At 38.4% G+C, this 22593-nt stretch overlaps 1 protein-coding gene across 4 annotated transcripts in view; it reads left to right on the top strand.

Moving 5' to 3' along the window:
• Positions 1-288: 288 nt before the first annotated feature.
• myrf.L (myelin regulatory factor L homeolog) overlaps positions 289-22593 on the top strand; it is a 93815-nt gene continuing 71510 nt past the window's right edge. For 3 of the 4 annotated variants that reach the window (XM_041589360.1, XM_041589359.1, XM_018256832.2), the window contains exon 1: positions 289-688. In XM_041589360.1, the coding sequence (XP_041445294.1) occupies positions 643-688 (46 nt within the window). In that variant the 5' untranslated portion in view covers positions 289-642. 4 annotated transcript variants of the gene reach the window in all.

Genomic DNA, 22593 nt, shown 5'->3' with positions numbered 1-22593 from the left:
TTTTATGGGGTCGTCCCCATTTCAAAGCTGGAAAGTTTTAGAAGAAGGCAAATCATTTTAAAATAAAGGCCAATTGAAAATATGCTTAGAATTAACCATTCTATAAGTTAACTTAAAGGTAAACTACCTCCTTAAGAAATAGTTTTACTGTTACATGAAATTGATAGAAAAAACATAAACATTTGCAGCTATGCTTTCTGTCCTGCAGGGGGAGACAAAGCAGCTTGGGGGCAACAGCATCTTTGAAAGGAAGGAGCCAGGCAGAAGTAGCTGTTGCTCTAACAATTACACTAAGCAGACAGAGAGACAGACAGAGAGACAGAAAGAGAGCGGAGAGCTCCCAAGGTCCCAGAGACAGAGGGCTGGGGAAAGTCATGTTGAATGATTTGCTTCATTAACAGACACTGAGCTCAGAGTGAGCTAAAGAAAGAGATAGGGAAGCCAGGACATGGGGAAAGGGATCTAAAGCTACAGATTTTTAGCAAGCAGCAGGGTTTGAAGCGTTGGAGTGTGATTTCCAGCTTGTATCGGACAAAGTGCTGGTACCCTAAGCTTCTTACTGGACCCCACAAACGACTGCTCACTTCATGGCAACTTGGACTGCACACTCCTAGGACCTTGGGTTGCTTCTAGGACACTGCCATGGATGTGGAAGATGAGAATGAAACCTTGCGACGTTTCTTTGAAGGTAAGAAACAACATGGCTGTAAGGACAAGCTTGTGTCTATGGCTAAGCCTAGTCATTCTGTCCTTTGGAAATGCTTTGTTTTTACCAATATTCATAAAATTGCTGGGAAAATATCTTCGTATTTCTTTGATCTGGTTAGGATTGTCCCATTGTCTCTAGGGCAAGTCTGTAAACTTTGATAAGTCCACTTTTTTTTCTATATCTGATGTACAGACAAGAGCAAGGAATGTATAATGGCAATGTCGTGTAATTATCTCTAGGCATGATATATATATATATATATATATATATATATATATATATATATATATATATATATATATATATATATATATATATATATATATATCAATTAACATGCAATTTTGTTGCAATTAGCCCTGGCTCATTGAGATTCTCTTCCATCTGTGGATATCCTGGTTTATTATTTCAGGGTAGATGAGAAAGTGTAATACTGTAGTTATATTTGAGTGATATATAGTTCCAGGTAGGATTGTTTTGGGCTGCTTTTTTGCCATTATATCGGATCCCTTCAATCGTTATTTACTATACAGCCCTAGGATCAACGTGGCCTTTGTGGAAGGGAGAGGGTTAAACAAATAAACAGATTAATCAACAGAACTGTGATCAGAACATGTATCAGAAATGCAGATATGGGACCTGTTATCCAAAATGCTCAGGACCTGGATAAGGATCTTTCCGTAATTTGGGTCTTCATACCTTAAGTCTACTAGAAAATCATTTAAACATTAAATAAACCCAATAGGCTGTTTTTGCTTCCAATAAGGATTAATTATGTCTTAGTTGGGATCAAGTACAAGGTACTGTTTTATTATTACAGGGAAAAAGGAAATCATTTTTTAAAAAAATTATTGAATTATTTAAGAAAAATTGAGTCTGCTGGAGATGACCTTCCTGTAATTCTGAGCTTTCTGGATAACAGGTTTCTGGATAACAGATCCCATACTTGTACCAAAGGGAAAAGGTTGCATTTGCATCTTTTAGCATATTTAGTGCTATGAGTGAGTAGAAGCTGCTCCTTCTGGCACCCGAGTGGTTAAATATAGACCACCTGAACAAGAGGACAGCCATTTCTATATCTGTCTGATCTTAGTCATCTAGTACCATATGTTTCACTAGCTATACACCATTTTGCATTTTTTTGCCCGGAGTAGGATATATCTTCATACTGAGAAATCTAATAAAATAACAGAAATACTATTTTCTATGCCACTGGAACCAGTTTTTAAATAATGACAATATTGCTATTTTAATTTTAAAAAAATTACATTTTTTGTCCCAACTAATTTCAACTTAATCAAATTATTCTTGTTGAAATATATTGGGAGAAAAAAATGAATTTTTTTTTTTTTTAAATGTAATCTGTTTTAGGTATGGGTCTAGGTCAAGGAGGGATATCTGATATCTGATATTAGTCCATGCAGCAAAAATAAATACAAAATCAACAGTTTAATCTCGGAATGAAGTAATCACCTGCCAGATCGCAAAGCAAAATAGCTTTGTTTTTCCATTTTGGTAGATAAGAGGAGGGAGGATTACGCCGCATTTTAAAAAATGTAATCTATCAGTTTTTTTATAAAATATAAAATAGTCTGACCATACAGGAAATATGTACAGGAAGTATATACACTATTAGGAAAAATATAAAAATACAGAAATGCAGAGTAACGAAGAAAAAAAAATACAAAAATATTCAGTATAAGGATAAAAAGGAGGAAGGGCGTACACTCTTCCTCCTTTTATCCTAATACAGATATGGGACCTGTCATCCAGAATTCTCGAGACCTGGGTATTTCCGGATAATGGATCATTCTGTAATTTGGATCTTCATACCTTAAGTCTACTAAAAAATCATGTAAATATTAAATAAACCCAATAGGCTGGTTTTGCTTCCAATAAGGATTAATTATATCTTAGTTGGGATCAAGTACAAGCTACTGTTTTATTATTACAGAGAAATTATTTGTATAAAATGGAGTCTATGGGAGACATTCTGCAATTCAGAGCTTTCTGTCTGGATAACGGATCCCATACCTGTACTAAATACTTTTACATTTGGTACAAATAGTTATAAATTATATAATTTTGAAAAGTACAGAATCGTTCTATCCTTTTTATTGCAGAACATGCAGTTATAGATTGTATGATTTAATTTTAAACTTCAATTCGGGTTTAAATACATATTGTTTCATTTTTTTGAAACATTTTTAATTGTGCAGAATAATTCTATTTCTACTCCATTCTTACAAACTCTATTACATTCTATTTTAATATTGTAGCATATAAAATTGTAGATTCATTTTAAATTGTAATTTTACTGAAATGTAAATAGTTCTAGATTATATGATCTTATCATTTTGAAAAGTACTGAATATTTCCGTATTTTTATATTGTAGTGTATATAGGTATAGATTTTTAGAATTCTGAATAGTACTGAATATTTCTGTATTTTTACATTTTTTCTTGGTGGTAGTGATTATATTAAAACATTATAGAAAGTATAATATATACAATTTAATCTATCTTAGATATAATTTAAATACATTTTGAGAGCACTGGTTAAAGAGAAATATTTATTTTCCTTTTGAACATAAATGATGGGACACCCTACAGCAAATTATTTAATCAATTTAGACTGTAAGCTCTTGTGAACAGATTCCTCTCCAACATTTCTGATGGTACCTGTTGTTCTGGGTTTTTAGGTTGTAGTTTGGACTTTCCCCTTTGCTGTGTGCTGTCATCCCATCACTTTGTGGTTTAATAATCAGTGATAAAAGTGATAAAAAATTATACATGTTCTATATTTTTATATATATATATAATTTTATATATTTATGCACCATGGCATTTGGAATTTGTTTTTATACAGACACACACTTACATTATATAGTGCCAATAAAAAAAATTGTGTTTTTTTTTTCTCTATAATTTAAAGGACAATATCCAAATTTTGCCATATAATATAATATATTATATAGAAACAATGTCCAGTTATTAAAAACATTCAGTTATTTTAAAGCTATTTGTAACTCTAGTTGCTATTAAAAGCAGTACATGTCTGGGTGTTATTATTCTGTGCACTTCTGGTTCTGACTCCTGAAACAATGTAACAGCTTCCCTCTGATTAACAGAACTGGAAGAGACCTGACTTTTGTAACATTGTTTCAAGCAGCAAAGGATGAACAAATACAATGTTGGCACATTGACTAATAACGTTAAAAAGATTGTTATTTTTTATTGGAATGTTGCTTAGAACTACATTTTATTTTATTGTGCCAATAAAATTGGGGTGGATTTCCCACAGGGAGATTTAGTCGCCTGGTGACTAATCGCCTCTTCTTCGGGCGACTAATCTCCCCAAAAAGCCTTCACAAGGAAACTTCGGCGACTTCGGAAAACGAAGCGCTCCGAGTGCCATCCTGCCTGAGATTTAGATTCCAGCTGGCGCGAAGGCTTTTCCGAAGAAAAGGCGATTAGTCGTCGGGACTAAATTTCCCCGAATCTTCACGTGTGCCCTTACCCTAAGCCATGATTCTTGAACCCTAGACAATTACATTTCCTATTGGTTCCTTGATAGAGAAATTAGGTAGAGGGTTATATGTTCTGTTGAGGTATTTATTTGTTGTATGTTATCTCTTGGGACAAATGCCTTAGATTATGTTATCAGCGTCACTGGGTGCTGTAAGGAATACACTGCAATAGAGTGTGTGCTAACAAGGCAGGCAGCAGACATTTTGAAATGCTTAGTATGAAAAAAAAAAAATAACAGGGACTTTTATAAAAAAAAAAAAAAAATTGCTCTGTGGGTCAGAAGTGTTTTTATTTTGTAGAGGAGACCTAAAGTGAAAGTAAGGAAATAAAATGGATTATAAACACACCGCCCAGTGAGAGTAATGAAAGGAAAGGTTACATTTATAAGCAGATCTGTTATCCAGAATGCTCGGGACCTGGGGTATTCCAGATAAAGGATATTTACGCCATTAAGATCTCCATATCTTAAGTCTGCTTGTAAATCTTAATTATTAAACTCAATAGAATTGTTTTGCCCCCAATAGGAAACCATGCAGCTCAGATGGGATCAAGTACTGTTTTCTTATTACAGAGAAAAAGGATATCGTTTTTAAACATTTGGATTATTTGGATAAAATAGAGTCTATTGCGAGAGAGTCTTTCTGTAATTCAGAGCTTTCTGGATAACAGGTTTCTAGATAATGTATCCCATACCTGTATGTGCGTTAACAATACGCTGGCTGGGAAAAAAACTGCTTTCTATGGTAGTGTATGCTACAAATCAATCTATATATAGTAAAGTAGGATTTTTAAAAATATGGATTTTGATCAATAATTTAACTGTTTCAAAAATGCTTCCTCTTCTCTCATTCAACACAGTGACATTCGTATACTTTGCAGGGATGGAGGGAATTAAAGTTCTACCCCAACAGAGGGCAGACGGCTGCCTGTCTTTGTTTTGGAGTACATTTTAGAATATGATCCTCAACTATACTGGAAGGCAGATTATGTTTTAGAACTTTGACAGATTAATCAGTCTTCTTAATCAGTTTTCTTACCTAAAATATGGAGCTTCTGCCGCTTCCCCTTTAACTCCAGATTTTCACGGCACATGCTAAACGCTTGTTGTATAAATGTACAGGTATGGGATCTGTTATCCAGAAACCTGAAAATCCGAATTACAGGAAAGCCATCTCCCGTAGACTTATTCTAATGAAATTATTACAATTTTTAAAAAATATTTCCTTCTTCTCTATAATAATAAAACAGTAGCTTAAACTTGATCCAAACTAAGATATAATTAATCCTCATTGGAAGCAAAACCAGCCTACTGGGTTTATTTCATGTTTAAATTTTTTTTTGTAGGCATAAAGTATGGAGATCCAAATTACGCAAAGAACCCCTTATTTGGAAAACGGCAGGTCCCAAGTATACTGGATAGCAGGTCCCATACTGGGGACATGGGCTGATATGGAAATCGACATTCCTGTCCATTGTCATTGTTTTGACTGGTCTCTGATAACTAGGGATGCACCGAATCCAGGATTCGGTTCGGGACTCGGCCAGGATTTGGCCTTATTCAGCAGGATTCGGATTCGGCCGAATCCTTGTGCTTGGCCGAACCGAATCCAAATCCTAATTTGCATATGTAAATTAGGGGTGGGTAGGGAAATCGTCACTTTTCATCACAAAAGAAGATTTTTTTCCACTTTTACCTTCCCTGCCCCTAATTTGCATATGCAAATTAGGATTTGGTTCAGTATTCGGCCGAATCTTTCATCAAGGTATTTGGTGCATCCCTACTGATAACAAAACTTGAAGGCTTGGACAATGGTGAATATCAGTTCTGCTTCATGCTGATCAAACTGGCCCATCAAAACAATCAGCCAGTTCCTTGAATGTCAACAATCTGCAGGATTCTGCCAATGAACTTTTATATATGTGCCCCCTCTCCTTTTAGGAGAATTTAGGAAAGATTTTTTAAAAACAGACATGGAGTTTTGAGCATAAGCTATAGCCATGGTAAAACACTAGAAATAAAGGCAAGTTATACCCAGTTTCTAAAATGAACAGGCAAATTACTGGCCCTCTTAAAGGAACAGTCCAGTGTCAAAATAGAAACTGGGTAAATAGATAGACTGTGCAAAATAAAAAATGTTTCTAATGTAGTTAGTTAGCCAAAAATGTAATGTATAAAGGCTGGAGTGACTGGATGTGTAACATAATAGCCAGAACACCACTTCCTGCTTTTCAGCTCTCTAAGGGCTCTTACTCATGAGCGTTTTTACCTGCGCTCCCCTGCGTTCAGTTTTTCGGCGTTCAGCCGCAGGGGAGCGCAGGAATAGACGCATTTCATTATTTAAAATGGGGCTGTACTCACACAGGCGCATGTAGGCCCCGAACGCAGGAAAAATGCAGCATGTTGCGGCGCCTACAGGGGAGCGCAGGTAAAAATGCTCATGAGTAAGAGCCCTTACTCTGAGTTAGTCAGTGACTTTAAGGGGGGCAACATGGGACATAACTGTTCAGTGAGTTTGCAATTGATCCTCAGCATTCAGTTATGACCCAAGTGCCCCCCCTCAGGTCTCTGATTGGTTATTGCCTGGTAATCAGTGGAAACCAAGAGAGCTGAAAAGCAGGAAGTAGTATTCTGGCTATTATGTTACACACCCAGTCACTCCAGCCTTTATACATTACCCATTTGGCTAACTAACTATATTAGAATTTTTTTTTTTATTTCGCACAGCCTATCTCTTTACCCAGTTTTTAGATTTATACTGAACAATTCCTTTAAAACTGTGAGTCATGAGCTCCTCACTGCTGCTTCACATTCTGTTTAAGTTTTCCATGTTTAATTCTCCCAGGGAAAGAGGTGACCACAATATACTCCATGTATACAATACATATATCTCTAGATCATTTATTTGCTACTACCAAGAAAGTACATTCCCACTGTCCATCCCCTTCTATTGCCAAGATCCCAGCAAACATAATAACCTAGGCTGAAAAAAGATGCAAGTCCATCAAGTTTAACCTTTCTGTCTATATAAAACCAACTGCTAGTTGATCCAGAGGAAGGCAAAAAAAAAAAAACTTCTGAAGGTGCTCCAATTTGTCTCAGAGGAAGAAAAGATCCTTTCTTATTTCAATATTGCAATCGGACTGGTCCATGAACTTCTCGCTTGCTAAAGAAACATCCTTAAATCTACTGTACCTGCCATTACACCCACTTTGGGGAGAGAATTCCACAATTCCCGTTTGAGCATTGAAGGCCCAAAGACAATGACATATTCTAGAGAGGGCCTTTAAAAATAACGTATTGTTTCCCTGCTCTGATACAACTGGTGTGTTTGCTTTAAAAACATGGCTATCGTTTATATATAGTGATTGGCGAATTTGCGGTGTCTTGATTCGCCCGCAAAATTCATGAAGCGGCGTCCTTCTTTTTGATGCTGGCGAATTTTTGCGGCAGTTTCGCAAATGTATTTGCCGGCAGCGAATCACAGGAATTTGCCTCGAATTCGCGCCTGGCAAATAAATTCGCCCATCACTATTTATATAAATAGGCTGCTGTGTAGCCATGAAGGCAGCCATTCAAAGCACAGGTTATATAGCAGATAACAGATGCACTCTGTAGAATCCTTTTTATTCTATTACAGAGCTTATCTGTTATCTGCTAAGTATCCTGTGCCTTTTCTCCTTTTTCAACTGGGCTGCCCCCATGGCTACACAGCAGTATTGTATATTTTAGTATCATACACCTCCACCTCAAAAACCACACCAATGCCAATTAAAAATTGGGGCACACCTCAACCATTCTCACAATACATCAAGATAAGCACTAGTCTGAGAGAAACTCCCTGGCTTAAGAAGCAAATAGGAGGGGTATGTAATATGCAAATTAAATAGAAACCAGAAGTGAGAAACAAAAAAAAAACAAGGTGATAACAAAAGTACTGTCATGGGAAAAATGTTTTTTTTTTCAAAACACATCAGTTAATAGTGCTGCTCCAGCAGAATTCTGCACTGAAATACGTTTCTCAAAATAGCAAACAATTTTTTTTTATATTTAATTTTGAAATCTGACATGGGGTTATACATATTGTCAGGTTCCCAGCTGCCCCCAGTCATGTGACTTGTGCTCTGATAAACAGTCACTCTTTACTGCTGTACTGCAAGTCGGAGTGACATCACCCCCTCCCTTTCCCCCCCCCCCAGCAGCCTAACAGAGACAAAGGGGAGAGACAAAGATAGCTAATGTTTAATAACATTATAAAGAAAAGGTAATAAGAGAGAACTGAGAAAACGTAGCCAATGTCTGATAGAAGAAAAATCATGAAGAACTGAAGGAAGATGAAGGTGCAGAAAAACAAGATGGATTTGTAATGTAAAAAGAAAAGGGGAACTAGAAGGTGAACCCAGGACACAAGGTGATGACAAAAGGGAAAGCAACAAAAGCAAGAGGAACAGAAAGCAGCCAAGAGGGAGAGCAGGAGGGAGAGGGGTGGAAACTGAGAATATTTTAAGAAAAGTCGATAAGAGAAAAGGTAATGAGAGGAAGAAGTGAACTGAAAAATATCACAAAATCATGATAGATAAAAAATGTCAAAGCCCCCGTATAGAAGTTGTATGAAAGTAGGGAGGGGTGTGTGTATGGATGCTGGGTTTTCATTTGGAGGGGTTGGACTTGATGGACTTTGTCTTTTTTCAACCCGATTTAACTATGTAACTATGTATAAGATATATTGGATCTAACTGTCAATAAATATCTGACACCCAACTGCTGCAGGAAGAGAGAATGAAGAGAAACAGATGCTGAGTGAGGGATAGTGAAGATAAACTTGATTATTTCTGAAATGGTACAGAATTTTTAATTGATTGTATTTAGAAAGTTTCTTATTTCAGTATGATAAAGCTTGAATTAAAATTAAATTTTTGCGATAGTTCCCCTTTAAGAACCCCTGTTGGTCGCTTTTTAACCAGAACTATTTTTAAGGGCAGAGAGTAAAATCTGGGCAATTTGAGAGCTGCAGGGTTGAATAGCCTTGGCATAGGACTTTGGTACATGACACCTAACAGATTCCAGATGTGCACCGTGCTGTATTTATAAGGATGGAGATTCCTGGCATTCACTAGCTATTCCCAGTATACAAACCATCATGGATTAGTGTGTGGCGGTGCACTTGGAATACGTTTCTCTCCTCACTGTGGGTTCTGCCTGTCAGAGAAGGGGCCCCGTCAGAGCCTGACATAGTTCAGGTGTTTGGCTGGATATAAGGTCACAGCCAGTGGGGTTGGGATTGGGCAGAATGTGCCTGTTTATAGGACCTGCCTTGACGCCTCATATTGCAGACGAGGTGCAGGGTGAGTTTTGCTGACCCTTGGCTGGCATCAGGAGGGAAAGAGTTACTTCAGGCTGCAAATATGTGGCATCCCCAGCTCTCAGCTAATTTATGAGATAAGAGGTTGTAAAAAAAAAATGGGAATCAGGAAAAAAAATGTTTAGAGAATGGAGAGAGGTGGGGGAGGTGCAGGACTGGAAGGTTCCAGGAGGGGCCTGTGTCTGTATCCAAAATCTAGTTTTGAAAAAGTTCCTTTTGACTGTTATGCTCAAGGTACAGAAATAATGAATCCTTGTTGGAGGCAAAACAATCCTATTGGGTTTATTTCAGGTTTCCATGATTTTTATCAGACTTAAGTTACGGAGATCCAAATTAGATAAAGATCTCTTAATTGGAAAATCCCAGGTAGTCTGGATAACAGGTCCCATACCTGTGTATCATTTCTCTATTCCTCTAATAACCTACCGAACATACTTCTCTCATCTCCCTGTGAGATACAGATTAAGATACAAAGAGTCGTTGAGTCGGGATTGCGTCACATTCTGACGCTCGGGATTATTGATGCGTCATTTTTGGGGTGGCAGTAGCTGCAGGTAGGTTTGCCACCTGGCCGGTATTTTACCGGCCTGGCCGGTAAAAATGATGCTTGATGCCAATGTTGTTATTAGGAAAAAACGGCAAGAATATAGGAAGGCCGGTATTCTTTTCCAGAAAAGGTGGCAACCCTAGCGTCAGGTTTCACCGTCATCAATGGGCACAGGTGGGCACAATTTAGCAGAACATGCAGGTTGTGCAAGGAGTATGTTTGGAGTAAATGCAACATTTAACAATGTTTATCGCCGGGATGGCGATTTTGAATTCTGAAGTCGCCCGAAGTTTCCTCATAAGGGAAACAAAGCACTATGTATGCCATCCCACCGGGGATTTGCATTCTTGCCGGCGAGGAGGTATTTTGGGGAGACTGGTCGCCCGCAGTAGAGAACATTTGTTGCTGGGCAACTAATCATCCCTGTGTGCCACCACCCTTATATGGCAGCTGCATTGGGGCTGTGTTTGCAAATGATCCGTATAGTTTTGGGGGCCTGGAGTCTTTCATGGTGCCGGTATTTCTAGACATGAGATACTTTTTCGTCCAAAATCAATGCTTTGGGCTTTACAACTGCTCAGAATTGTAAGTTCTGCATTGCATCAAAGAAGACACATAGCAACGGTCACCTAGTAAACAGCTCCTCCTGGATTATGGGCCCTATAAATACATAGATCACATCTCAGATTCCCAGAATACAGACCTACACAGGTCTGATCAGATGGACACACACCTAGACCTATAACCTGAATTTTTGCCAACTTAAACCCTGGTACTTAATCCAATCCATAACAAGAGTTACCACCTGACAGGTATATTGAAGACATAGTCATTAAAAACTATTTCATATTTATACATATGGGACCTGTTATCTAGAATGCTTGGGAGCTGGGGTTTTCTGGATAAGGGATCTTTCTGTAATTTGGATCTTCATACCTTATATCGACTAAATATCATTTTAGCATTAAATCAACCCAAATAGTACTGTTCTGCCTCCAATATGGATTAATTATATCTTGGTTTGGATCATTCACAAGTACTATGAAGTTTTATTATTACTGAGAAAAAGGAAACATTTTTTAAAACTTGCAGTATTTGGATAAAATGGAGTTAATGGGAGATGACCTTCCCGTCATTCTAAGCTTTCTAGATAATGGGTTTCCAGATAATGAATCCCATGCCTGTATAGGAGAGTTTTCTATGTATGTAGATCAGTTTGTTCGGTGTTACATTAATAATAATATTGTGAATAATGGATCATTTGGCCAAGTGCAGGGCCACTGTCATAGGCACCAGATCTCTTTTACTTAGATGGCAACAGGGGGTAAAAAGTTGTATCTGTTTTCTAGTAACTCAGACTTCTTGTGAATATTTTCCAAGTTTTTAAGGGGTGAAACGCTTAGCATGTTATGGAACGGCTAATTCTAAGCAACATTTTAATTGGTCTTCATTATTTAGGGGCTGATTCACTAACTAGGATTCGAAGGTAAAAAAGTTTTTTTTGGGCTACTTCGACCATCGAATGGGCTACTTCGACCTTCGACTACGTAAAAATCGTTCGACTATTCGACCATTCGATAGTCGAAGTACTGTCTCTTTAAAAAAAACTTTGACCCCCTAGTTCGCCATCTAAAAGCTACCGAAGTCAATGTTAGCCTATGGGGAAGGTCCCCATAGGCTTGCCTAACTTTTTTTGATCGAAGGATATTCCTTCGATCATTGGATTAAAATCCTTCGAATCGTTCGATTCTAAGGATTTTATCGTTCGATCGAAGGAATTATCCTAGTCGAATATCCTAGTCGAATATCGAGGGTTAATTAACTCTCGACATTCGACCCTTAGTGAATCGGCCCCATATTGTTGATAAATTGTTCAATATTTGCCTTCTTCTGACTCTTTGCAGCTTTAAAATAGGGGCCGCTAACCCCATCTTAAAAAACAAATTCTCTGTAAGGCTATACATTTATAGTTATTGCTATTTTTTATTACTCATCTTTCTATTCAAGCCTCTCCTATTCATATTCCAGTCTCTTATTCAAACTCTAAAACTCTATCCTTTGCACTACTGTACTAAAGCACTCGGCATGCTTTAAATAAGAAGTTCATGTTTGAACATTTTACCTTTTAGTAGCTGAGAATAAATAAAATATATTTCCAATCAGTTGCCAATTTTATTTGCCTTTAAATGTAGATGTTGCACAGTGTCCACCATCACACCTGCGACCCCAAGTGTCAATCACTCCAGATAATAGATACCATATCTGTAGTTTTGCTGCCTGTAAGTAGAGCCTGTTATAGATTATGCCATAGGAGTGTTTTTATTATGTCCATTAAGATGCTGATACTCCCTGGGGGGCTGTGTGTCAGTGTATTGCATGTGCAAGAGGTATGCAACTACTGGGAGTGTTTGTTGTATGAATGGATAATTGGAATTGTCTGGGCTTTTATCGGACTCCTGTTTCAATTAGGGATGCACAGAATCCACTATTTTTGATTCGGCCGAACCCCCGAATCCATCGCGTAAGATTCGGCCGAATACCTATATTGAATATGCCTATATTTGAATATAAAATTAGGGGTGGAAAGGGGAAAACATTTTTTACTTCCTTGTTTTGTGACAAAAAGTCACACAATTTCCCTCCCCGTCCCTAATTTGCATATTCAAATTAGGATTCAGATTCGGTTCAGCTGAATCCTGCTGAAAAAGGCAGAATCCTGAACTGAATCCTGGATTCGGTGCATCCCTAGTTTCAATAGCATTTACCTTTGAGTTTCCTTGTCCAGGATTGCTTTGTAAAAGAACAGACCTGTGTAAAGAATTAGGGAAGCTACGAATCCAGGATTCGGTTTGGGATTCGGCCTGGATTCAGCCTTTTTCAGCAGGATTCGGATTCGGCCGAACCGAATCTGAAACCTGATTTGCATATGTAAATTAGGGGTGAGTAGGGAAATCATGTGACTTTTCATCACAAAAGAAGATTTTTTTCCACTTTTTCCTTCCCTGCCCCTAATTTGAATATGCAAATTAGGATTCTGATTCGGTTCACAAAGGCCAGGGCCTAGGGCAGCAAAAATCAGGGGGCATCCAGGGGTGCTGCACCAATAAGGTGAGTTGAGAAACTCTGGTGGAGATTTTCAAAGTCGAATCTCGCACCCATCCAGGCCCCCCATGGAGGTGGTCGTCTCAAATAAAAAGCGAAGGCGGCAGGGGAGAGGGGGAACTGAGAAAGTGTACAAAGTGGTGGCCGGGGGGAGATGGAGAAGCTAACAGGGAAGATCCAGCCTGAGGTGGAGGGGTGGTGATTGGGCCATGCAACATGGGGCAGATTCACTAAAAGGTGAAGTGGACGTCGCTAGCGAAAATCCCATCCGCAGGGACATCGGCAATCTAATAACAGGCGTAGAGGAGAATTTGCTAGAGACCATCACTATTGTACGTTCGCATCCTGTTGCCAGGCGACTTTTCACTCTGGCGAATGGTCGATACTCCCCAAGTTCACTAAAGTCGAATTTTACTGAACGTTTACTTCGCCACCTTAGACCTGGCGAACTGATAAAACAAAGCTACATCTTCCTCAATCTCATGTCAGTGACATCATATCCTGTATGCCGGAAATATATTAAAGTTGTATAAAAACGCTGGCGACTTTTTTTCAATGTCCTAACCATTAAAGATTTTTAAAAAAATAAATTTCCCAACCATTTGAGGGGCATGCGACACTTGTATAAGGGTGGGCTCATGTCTAGGACATTAGAGAATCTCTTTTGTCTTTATTTTGCTTCCTTGGACATGTGTAATAATAAGTGGTCACTTCAAGCATTTGCATCCAACATCTGTAATAAAGACATATATATATACGACTTTTATGTACCCACCCTATTCAAATTGACCTAAGCGTCAGAGTACTAAAACGAAGTTTCACGAGACAGAAATGAACGCTAGCGAAACTTCACTAGGAAATGCGTGCACTGCTGAAGTAATGCTAGCGAAAATTTGCCAGCGTTCGGCTGCTGAGACACAACTTTGCACTTTATTGAATTAGTATAGTGGTAACGAATTTGCTCCTGACGAAGTGTGGCGACCCAGTCGTTGGCGACAATTCGCTCTTTAGTAAATTTGCCCCATAGAGTTGCATATTTTTTAAATCCTGTCCTTGGACCCATGTTCCTTGGCCATGATCACTGACTACAAGCATGTTTACTGGAAGCCAGAACCATTGGCTGCGGTCTTATCTAAGAGGGAATATTGTGAATCAGGGCTTAACAACAACCCCCAACTATATTTGCTCTGCAACTCCAAGTAGTAGGATACTGAGAGCTTCAGGTCAAAAGATTCTGGCTGGACCCCCGTAATGCTGTAAGGCTAATGCTGATGGGCCACTTTGAAGTTTGGAACCTTGGGCAAGTTGCCCTCTTATTTCTTAATCAAAAACTCTACTAATAGCTTCTGTTGCTTCATCAACCCACACTTTACACACTGTTGCACAATAGAATTCCTCTGTTACAACCTACGTCATCATATACAATATGCTTTTGCTATGATCCCTTGTGTTTTGCTTAAAGTGACAGAGTACCCCCTTTTTCAACATTCAATAAAGAAGGCTTGCATTAAACATACTTTTTGCCTATTCTTTTAATTAGGAAATATTTATGATTTTTGTCATTTCTTTCTCTAAGGGTCAGGCCACACTGGGTGTTTTGGGGAGATTTGGTCGCCTGGCGACTAGTAGCCTTGTTTTTGCAGCGACCAATTTCCCTAAACACCTTCCCTCACGCTGCGCCGGCTAAAATGAAAAAACGTCGGCGCTTCTCACACCCGGCGATTCGTTTTCCGAAGTCGCTCGAAGTTTCGAGGCAACTTCGGGCGACATCGGAAAACGAATTGCCGCGTGTGATTAGCGCCAGCGATTTTTTTCATTTTAGCTTGAGCAGAGTGAGGGAAGGTGTTTGGGGAGATCGGTCACCGCAAAAACGAGGCAACCAAATCTCCCCAAAACGCCCAGTGTGGCCTGACCCTAAGCATGTCAAAATTTTAAAATGAAACGACTTTTTCGGATTCTAGTTTCTGATCGCGAGGATCAAGATCAAACACCCAGCAGCCCCCTGAGAAGCCTTGTCTATAATGAACTGTCTCTTTATCTAGAAAGATAGACTGTAGGCTTCTCAGTGGGCGGCTAGTTTGTTTGACTTTGCTCTTTGGAATCAGGAAGTAGAAAGTGGCTTTAATTTTCTTTTCAAATGTTACCCTGTTTAAAGCAATAAATAAAAAAACATTCATATTTCCTTTTGAAATAAAAGATGCAATATATATATATATATATATGTTCAGTGCAAGTCCCTATTCATTGAATCAATGTTAAGGGAAAAAAAGGGGAGGTAATATCACTACTTGATCCTTTAGGAGGAAACTTCAGGGCAATTTTGGAAAACGAAGCACTATGAGTGCCATCCCCACGGCGATTTAGATTCTAGCAGGCGGGAAGGCTTTTCGGGAAGATTAGTCGCCCGAAGAAGAGGCGACTAAATCTCCCTGAATCTTAGCATGTGCCCTTACCCTTAATTGTCCCATATAACTAAACCTGCCTTAGATTATGGCTCTTCTTCAGGAGGCCCCTGAACTGGATGTAGCCTCCAAAACATTTGTATGGCTCTATCTACCTATTTCTGCCTATTTTGAATGTATCCAAGCCCTTAAACTTGATTAATTTTTAATCTGAAAGTTTTGCCAAGTGATTGTGATCGTTGCCCCTCAGTATAATATTGCCAGTCATTTCCTATTCCCTATCTCCTATTCCGTCTCCTGCTGGACCAATTCATGAAGTTTAGATTCAAGGATGAACAGTTAGATGGGTGTTAGTGCTCAGTGCTGCTAAGATGTGAACACATAGGATTTATAGTAAGGTCTCATTTCTACCAGCATTTTGTGTTTCTGTATTTTGAGACTGGACTAGCCCAAAGTTAAATCACAAATATTACATTTTTTTCTGTAAATATTTTTTTCTTTATAATTTTGCTGTTGGGGCAGTTTCCTCATCTAGCATTTCAAATGTATACCTCCCAACATTCTGGAAATGGAAAGAGGGACAAAAAAAATTTGCCCTCTGGAGCGCATCAACATTTTTTCACCACGCCCCTTTTGCAGCCACACCCCCTAATTGCCGTGCCCTTTTTACTAAATTTGCCAGGTTATAAAAGTGTGAACACATTTCCTGTAGTTTTTATTACAGTTTTACTAATGAAGGTGAATTCCCCTTTTAGCCTAATTTATCCCAAGGGACAAAACTGTTACAAATGTATCTATTCTGGACTCTCTGCCAAGAGCCAATTAAGTTAGAAACATTGTTTCTTTTTCTGGCTGTTCAGTGCAGAGAAATCAGGACTTTCCAGTATAAATGAGGGACTGCGGGTTAAGCTGTCAAAAGCGGGACTGTCCCTCTCAAAATGGGACAGTTGGGAGGTATGCAAATGTCCATTTTATCTGCAAAATCTTTCTGTAAACAGATTCAGTAAAGCACCTTAGCGTTACTAGGATTTGTACGTGTAGCCACACATTGAGGACGTTCTCTTGTTTTGTAAAAAATGTTTTGTATTGAATTCTACTTTAATTTCTATATTTAATGAACAATATTTTTCGCCCCCTTTAAGTTAACTTTTTGCATGCTGTAGGATGTCCCATTGCTAAAAACTTTGCAATTGGTCTTCATTAAAAGGGTTGTTCGCCTTTAACTTTTAGTATGACGTAAAGAGCAATATACTGAGAAAATTTGCAATTTGGTTTTATTTTTTTATTATTTGAGTTATTTCGTTTTTTTATTCAGCAGCACTCCAGTTTGCCGTTTCAGCAATCTGGTTGCTAGGGTCCAAATTTACTTAGCAACCATGAACTTATTTGAATCAGAGACTGAAATGATGAGTAATAAAAAGTAGCAATTATGATATATTAGTAGCCTTACAGAGCATTTGTTTTTTAGATGAAAAGTTTCTTAAAATTAGGAGTTCTATAACATACTTATTATTATTTAAAAACACCGGGCAAATTTGCACCTGGGCAGTAACCCATAGCAACCAATTAGTGACTAGCTTTTCTCAGCCAGCTGCAGGTTGAACTATGAAAGCAATCATCTGATTGGTTGCTATGAGTTACTGCCCAGGTGCAAATTTGCCCAGTGTTTATAAATAATCCCCAGTAAGTTAACTTAAAGGACCAGTAACATCAAAAAAATGTTTTAAAAAATTCGTTAGTATAAAAAAACCACCAAGACAAATTCAACTTTAAAAAAATAAAATCTTTAATAACTTACCGAAACTCTGCTTGCCCCCTTTTCAGAAAGCGATTGGGCGATCCATCGCGCGGCACTTGATTTCTCCTCCCTGCCTTCCTTCTTTCCTTATAGGAGATAGCCAGGGAGGAAAAATCGAGTGCCGCACAATGGATCACCGCCATGTTGCATTTTTTGAAGAAAAAATGTTTCGGTAAGTTATTTCTTAATAAAGGCTTTGCGATTTTAAAGTTTAATTTGTCTTGGTGTTTTTCTTCTATGCATACTAACGAATTTATTTTTAAAAAATGTTGATGTTACTGGTCCATTAAGGGTGAACCACCCCCTTTAATTATTTTTTTAATAGTTTTTAATTACCATCCTCTTTGCAGATTTCCAATGGGGGTCACTGACCCTGGCAGCCAAAAAACTATCGCTCTTTGAGGCAGAATTGTTATTATTATTAGGGATGCACCGAATCAAGGATTCCATTCGGGATTTGGCCAGGATTCGGCCTTTTTCAGCAGGATTCAGATTCGGCCGAATCCTTGTGCCTTGCCGAACCAAATCCTAATTTGCATATGTAAAGTAGGGGTGTGTAGGGAAATCATGTGACTTTTCATCACAAAAGAAGATTTTTTTCCACTTTTTCCTTCGGATTTGGTTGGCTATTCAGATTTGGTTCGGAAATTCATCAAGGTTTCGGGGATTCGGACGAATCCCAAATAGTGGATTTGGTGCATCCCTAATTATTATTGTTACCTTTTATTCTTATCTTTCTATTCAGGCCCTCTTCTAATGATATTCCAGTCTCTACTGCAAACCACTGCCTGGTTGCTAAGGTAAAGGAGACCCTAGAGACCATATTGCTTCTGAAAATACAAACTGAAGAATTGCTGAACAATACACATAAGGGCAGATTTATGAAGAATTTGAATTTTGAATTTGAAAATCTTTGAAATTCGAATTCAAAAAGACCAACCAAAATTAAATCAAAGGTTTTTTTGGTCGAATAGGTCAGTTTTCGATCGAATAGGTCCGTTTTCGATCAAATTCGAATCGTACGAATCAAAGTAATATCGCATTCAATCAAATTCGAATCTAAGTTTTTCCAAAGAAAACGTATATTTTCAAAATCCACCAAATAGGTTGTAGGAGGTCCCCCCGTAGGCTAAAACACCAATTCGCCAGGTTTTAGATGGCGAATGGTCGAAATCGATAGTACATGAAAAATTTAGAAATTCAAATTTTTTTCTAATTCGAATCGAATTTGGACTATTTCCTAGCCGAAGTACACAAAAATTGGCTCGAAATTTTTGTAATTTGAATTTTCACTTCAACCTTTGATAAATCTGCTCCTAAAAAACTGAAAACACACAAAAAAAATGAAAACCAGTTGCAAACTGTCTCCGAATATCCACGTCTATGTCATCCTTAAAATGAATTCAAAGCCCTTTAACGTTTACTGCAAGGGATTGTTATGTTCAGCATAAAATGACAAAGACTTTGAATTATTTCATGGCTATTTACTTAAACGACACCAGTACCGATTGGAATTTTATTTTACTGTACCGCCCCAGTTATCACTGCTATATACAAAGACTGGCAGCTGAACATGCTGTTTGACAGTCCATTATTTCACAGGGCACCGAATTCCCGGCACATTCCTCTGTGATGTGGGGATTTTAGACCTGATGTAAACATTGTTTTAAGATGTACATTTTAAACATCTTTAACTAAACAAACTTCCATTTTGCAAAGGCTGCGAGGAGATTCATGGCAGATGCTCCCTGAACACACAAATGTCAATACACATTAAGGGGCAGATTTATCAAGGGTCGAAGTGAATTCAAAGGAATTTTCGAAGTAAAAAAATTCGAAATTACATTTTTGGATACTTCGACCATCGAATAGGATACTACGACTTCGAATTTACTTCAAATTCGATCAGAAGCAAAAATAGTTCGAATATTCGACCATTCGATAATCGAAGTACTGTCTCTTTAAAAAAACTTTGACTTCAATACTTCGCCAAATGAAACCCGCCGAAGTGCTATGTTAGCCTACGGGGACCTTCTACAGCATTTTTCTACGTTTTTGAAGTCGAAGTAAAAATCGTTTGATCGTACAATAAAATCTTTTTAATCGTTTGATTCGAAGGATTAAATCGTTCGATTTTACTTCGACCGCAGAATAGCCAAATTCAATGAAAAAAAGTTAAAATTCAATATTCGAATTCAAAGTATTTTAATTCGATGGTCGAATTTCGAAGTATTTTTAACTTTGAAATTCGACCCTTGATAAATCTGCCCCTCAAAGTCTGTTCAATACAAGGCACATTGTGATTTTTATATGTTTAAAGGGGTTGTTCACCTTTAAATTAACTTTTATTATGATGTAGAGAGGGATATTCTGAGACAATTTGCAATTGGTTTTCATTTTTTATTATTTGTTGTTTTTGAGTTATTTAGCTTTTTATTCAGCAGCTCTCCGGTTTACAATTTCAGCAATCTGGTTGCTAGGGTTCAAATTAACCTAGCAACCATGCATTGATTGAATCAGAAACTGGAATATGAATAGGAGAGGCCTGAATAAAAAGATGAGTAACAAAAAGTAGCAGTAAGGGCAGGACTACATGGCCGTTTCTACCGCGATCCGCCGTGCTGCGCAAAATCGCTGGCGTCACATCGGAGAAATAAGGTAATTCAATTGTCGCATCGTGTTGCAGTATTGATGCGACGCGTCACGACTATCTGATGCAGACGCTGCACGCTGCATCCAACACTCGTGTCGCGTCGCATCAACGATGCGACACAATCCTACACTGCCATTACTTACCTTGTTTTCGTCGCATCCGACGTCACGTCCGGTGATTTTGCACATCGCGGAGGATCGCGGCGGAATCGGCCATGTAGTCCTGCCCTAACCATACATTTGTAGCCTTACAGAGCAGCTGTTTTTTATATGGGGTCAGGGACCCCCCATTTAAAAGCTGGAAAGAGTCAGAGGAAGATAACAAATAATTCAAAAATGATAAAAAGAAATAATGAAGACCAATTAGAAAGTTGATTAGAATTAGCCATTATATAACGTACTAAAAGTTCACTTAAAGGTGAACCACCCCTTTACATTAACTCTCTGCACTTTTGTTTTTAATGGTTTTTTAATCAAAGTACTGGTACGGAAAACCTCCCAACTGTCACGTTTTTCACAGTCCTGGATTGTTACTAAAACGTTGATCTCCTGCACTGAACAGCCAGAAAAAGATACAAAAATGCTAACTTGATTGGCTTTTGGCAGAGAGCCCAGAAGGCTCCCCAGGTGCACTTAGATACTTTTCTATCTATTTAAGATAAGCAGGTCTCTTGGGGAAACTGTGACTTGCAGCTTAAAGGGCAATTTACCTTCATCAGCAAAACTGTAAAAACACATAAATAAACACAAAATTGGATCAAACAATTGTGTTGCAGCGCAGTAAAAAAATCTAAAACAGCACCACAATGCAAGTCGTACAGAACCTTGAGGTTTCCGGAGGCCCAGGTGTCATGCTAATTTTTTTCTATGGAAAGCAGGCGGTTCAGATATGGTTTCAGCTCTGTTTTCATGTTTTCACATTCTTCAACCACTCACTATTAAATCTCTGTGGGTCAGTCCTTGTATTGTCCCTAATCTCCAAAGCTGTGCCCTGTTTAACCATACTAATTCCAGATTTAGCACAATAAATGTTTATTGCCAACACATTTCTCCAATGCAGCATATTAATGACTGAATTAAAAATGGGATTGATTGCGGCTAGAGGCCCTGGCATAGCGAGGAAGGCTGGAGAAAAATGAGTCAGTTTTTTTTACTTCAATTCCCAGCATCCTCTGATTTTTTACTTGGTTTTCTTTTTTGACTTTAGATCCACTGTATTCAATTCCAGCTTGGGCATTATCTGCATTACATTTGTTATCTAGGTACCCCCCACACTCCAAAAAAGACAGGGAGCATAAACTTTAATCTCCACTTCAACAGGGACTGATTTGAATAATGAACAATCTCTGTAAAGGCAGAGGCACACGGTCAGATTTGGGGAGATTAGTCGCCCGCAAACTGCCTTCCCCTGCCTCACGAGGAAACTTTGGGCGACTGTGGAAAATGTATTGCTCCGATTGCCATACCGTCGGAGATTTTCATTCTAGCCGCCGAGAAGTCAGAGGAGGCAGTTCGGGGAGCTTAGTTGACCCGAAGAAGAGGAGATTTGTCGTCGGGAGACTAATCTCCCCGAATCTGACCATGTGACTCTGCCCGAGAACGCTATATAATCAGTATATAATCAATATATAAATAACATATATATATATATATATTTTAGCACTATATAAGTAAAATTCATGCATCAGCTCCATTTTCAATGTAATATCTACATATGGTGACAGAATTTACTAATATCTAATATCCAACTCTTCAATCCATGAAAGGAATCGTGCATGTGTGTGGCGTTCAAGAATGCCCCGGGCCCCCCAGTCGGACCCTGAGCAGACGAGTGGTTGGGGGCTGAAAGCCTGCAGATTTTGACAGGCTGATTTCTGCCCCGTCTGGCCCAAGCCTTAATGAACCCCCTAGTGTTTGTGTTTTTCTCGATAGTTTAGTAATATTTAGAATACAAATGATAGTATACTAAAGGGGAAGTTGTATCATATGTAGGGCTGATATACCGACATCCTCAGTGAAACACATTTCGCATAACCTTGTTTATCTGCATTTTTGTTTTGTTATCGCTGTAGGCTGTTTTTGGGGCTTTAATGGGAAAAAAAAAAAAAATCAGCACCGGGTGCTTTTATGCACTGGTCCCCAGCCTGCAGAGGTTGCACAATGGAGCTTTTGCTGGACATGCCCCAGAGTGTCAGGAATGCATTTCAGGTGGATTAGATCCCATTAACATTCAGCAAATAATAACTACATAATAAATGATGTGGCTTTGATTGTTGTTTGATTTCCCTTTTGTTTAATTTTCTTATCTCTCATTATTCATTAATAATTGTCAACTCAAAGCAATCTTTTCCCATAACCCCGTGCTTCCTAATGTATCTACTGCAGTATCCTGCTGTCAGACCCAATCTAGGTCCTTGTGTTATAGACAGAATTTTGTAAGTGGTACAAGAGGGGCCTGTATCATGTAGCTTAGTAGCTGCTACTTCTAGCTG

The sequence above is a fragment of the Xenopus laevis genome, chromosome 4L (genome assembly GCF_017654675.1).
Source record: "Xenopus laevis strain J_2021 chromosome 4L, Xenopus_laevis_v10.1, whole genome shotgun sequence".
NCBI lineage: Eukaryota > Metazoa > Chordata > Amphibia > Anura > Pipidae > Xenopus > Xenopus laevis.
The sequence above is the reverse complement of the archived record's forward strand: the minus strand, read 5'-3'. Positions and strand labels throughout refer to the sequence as shown.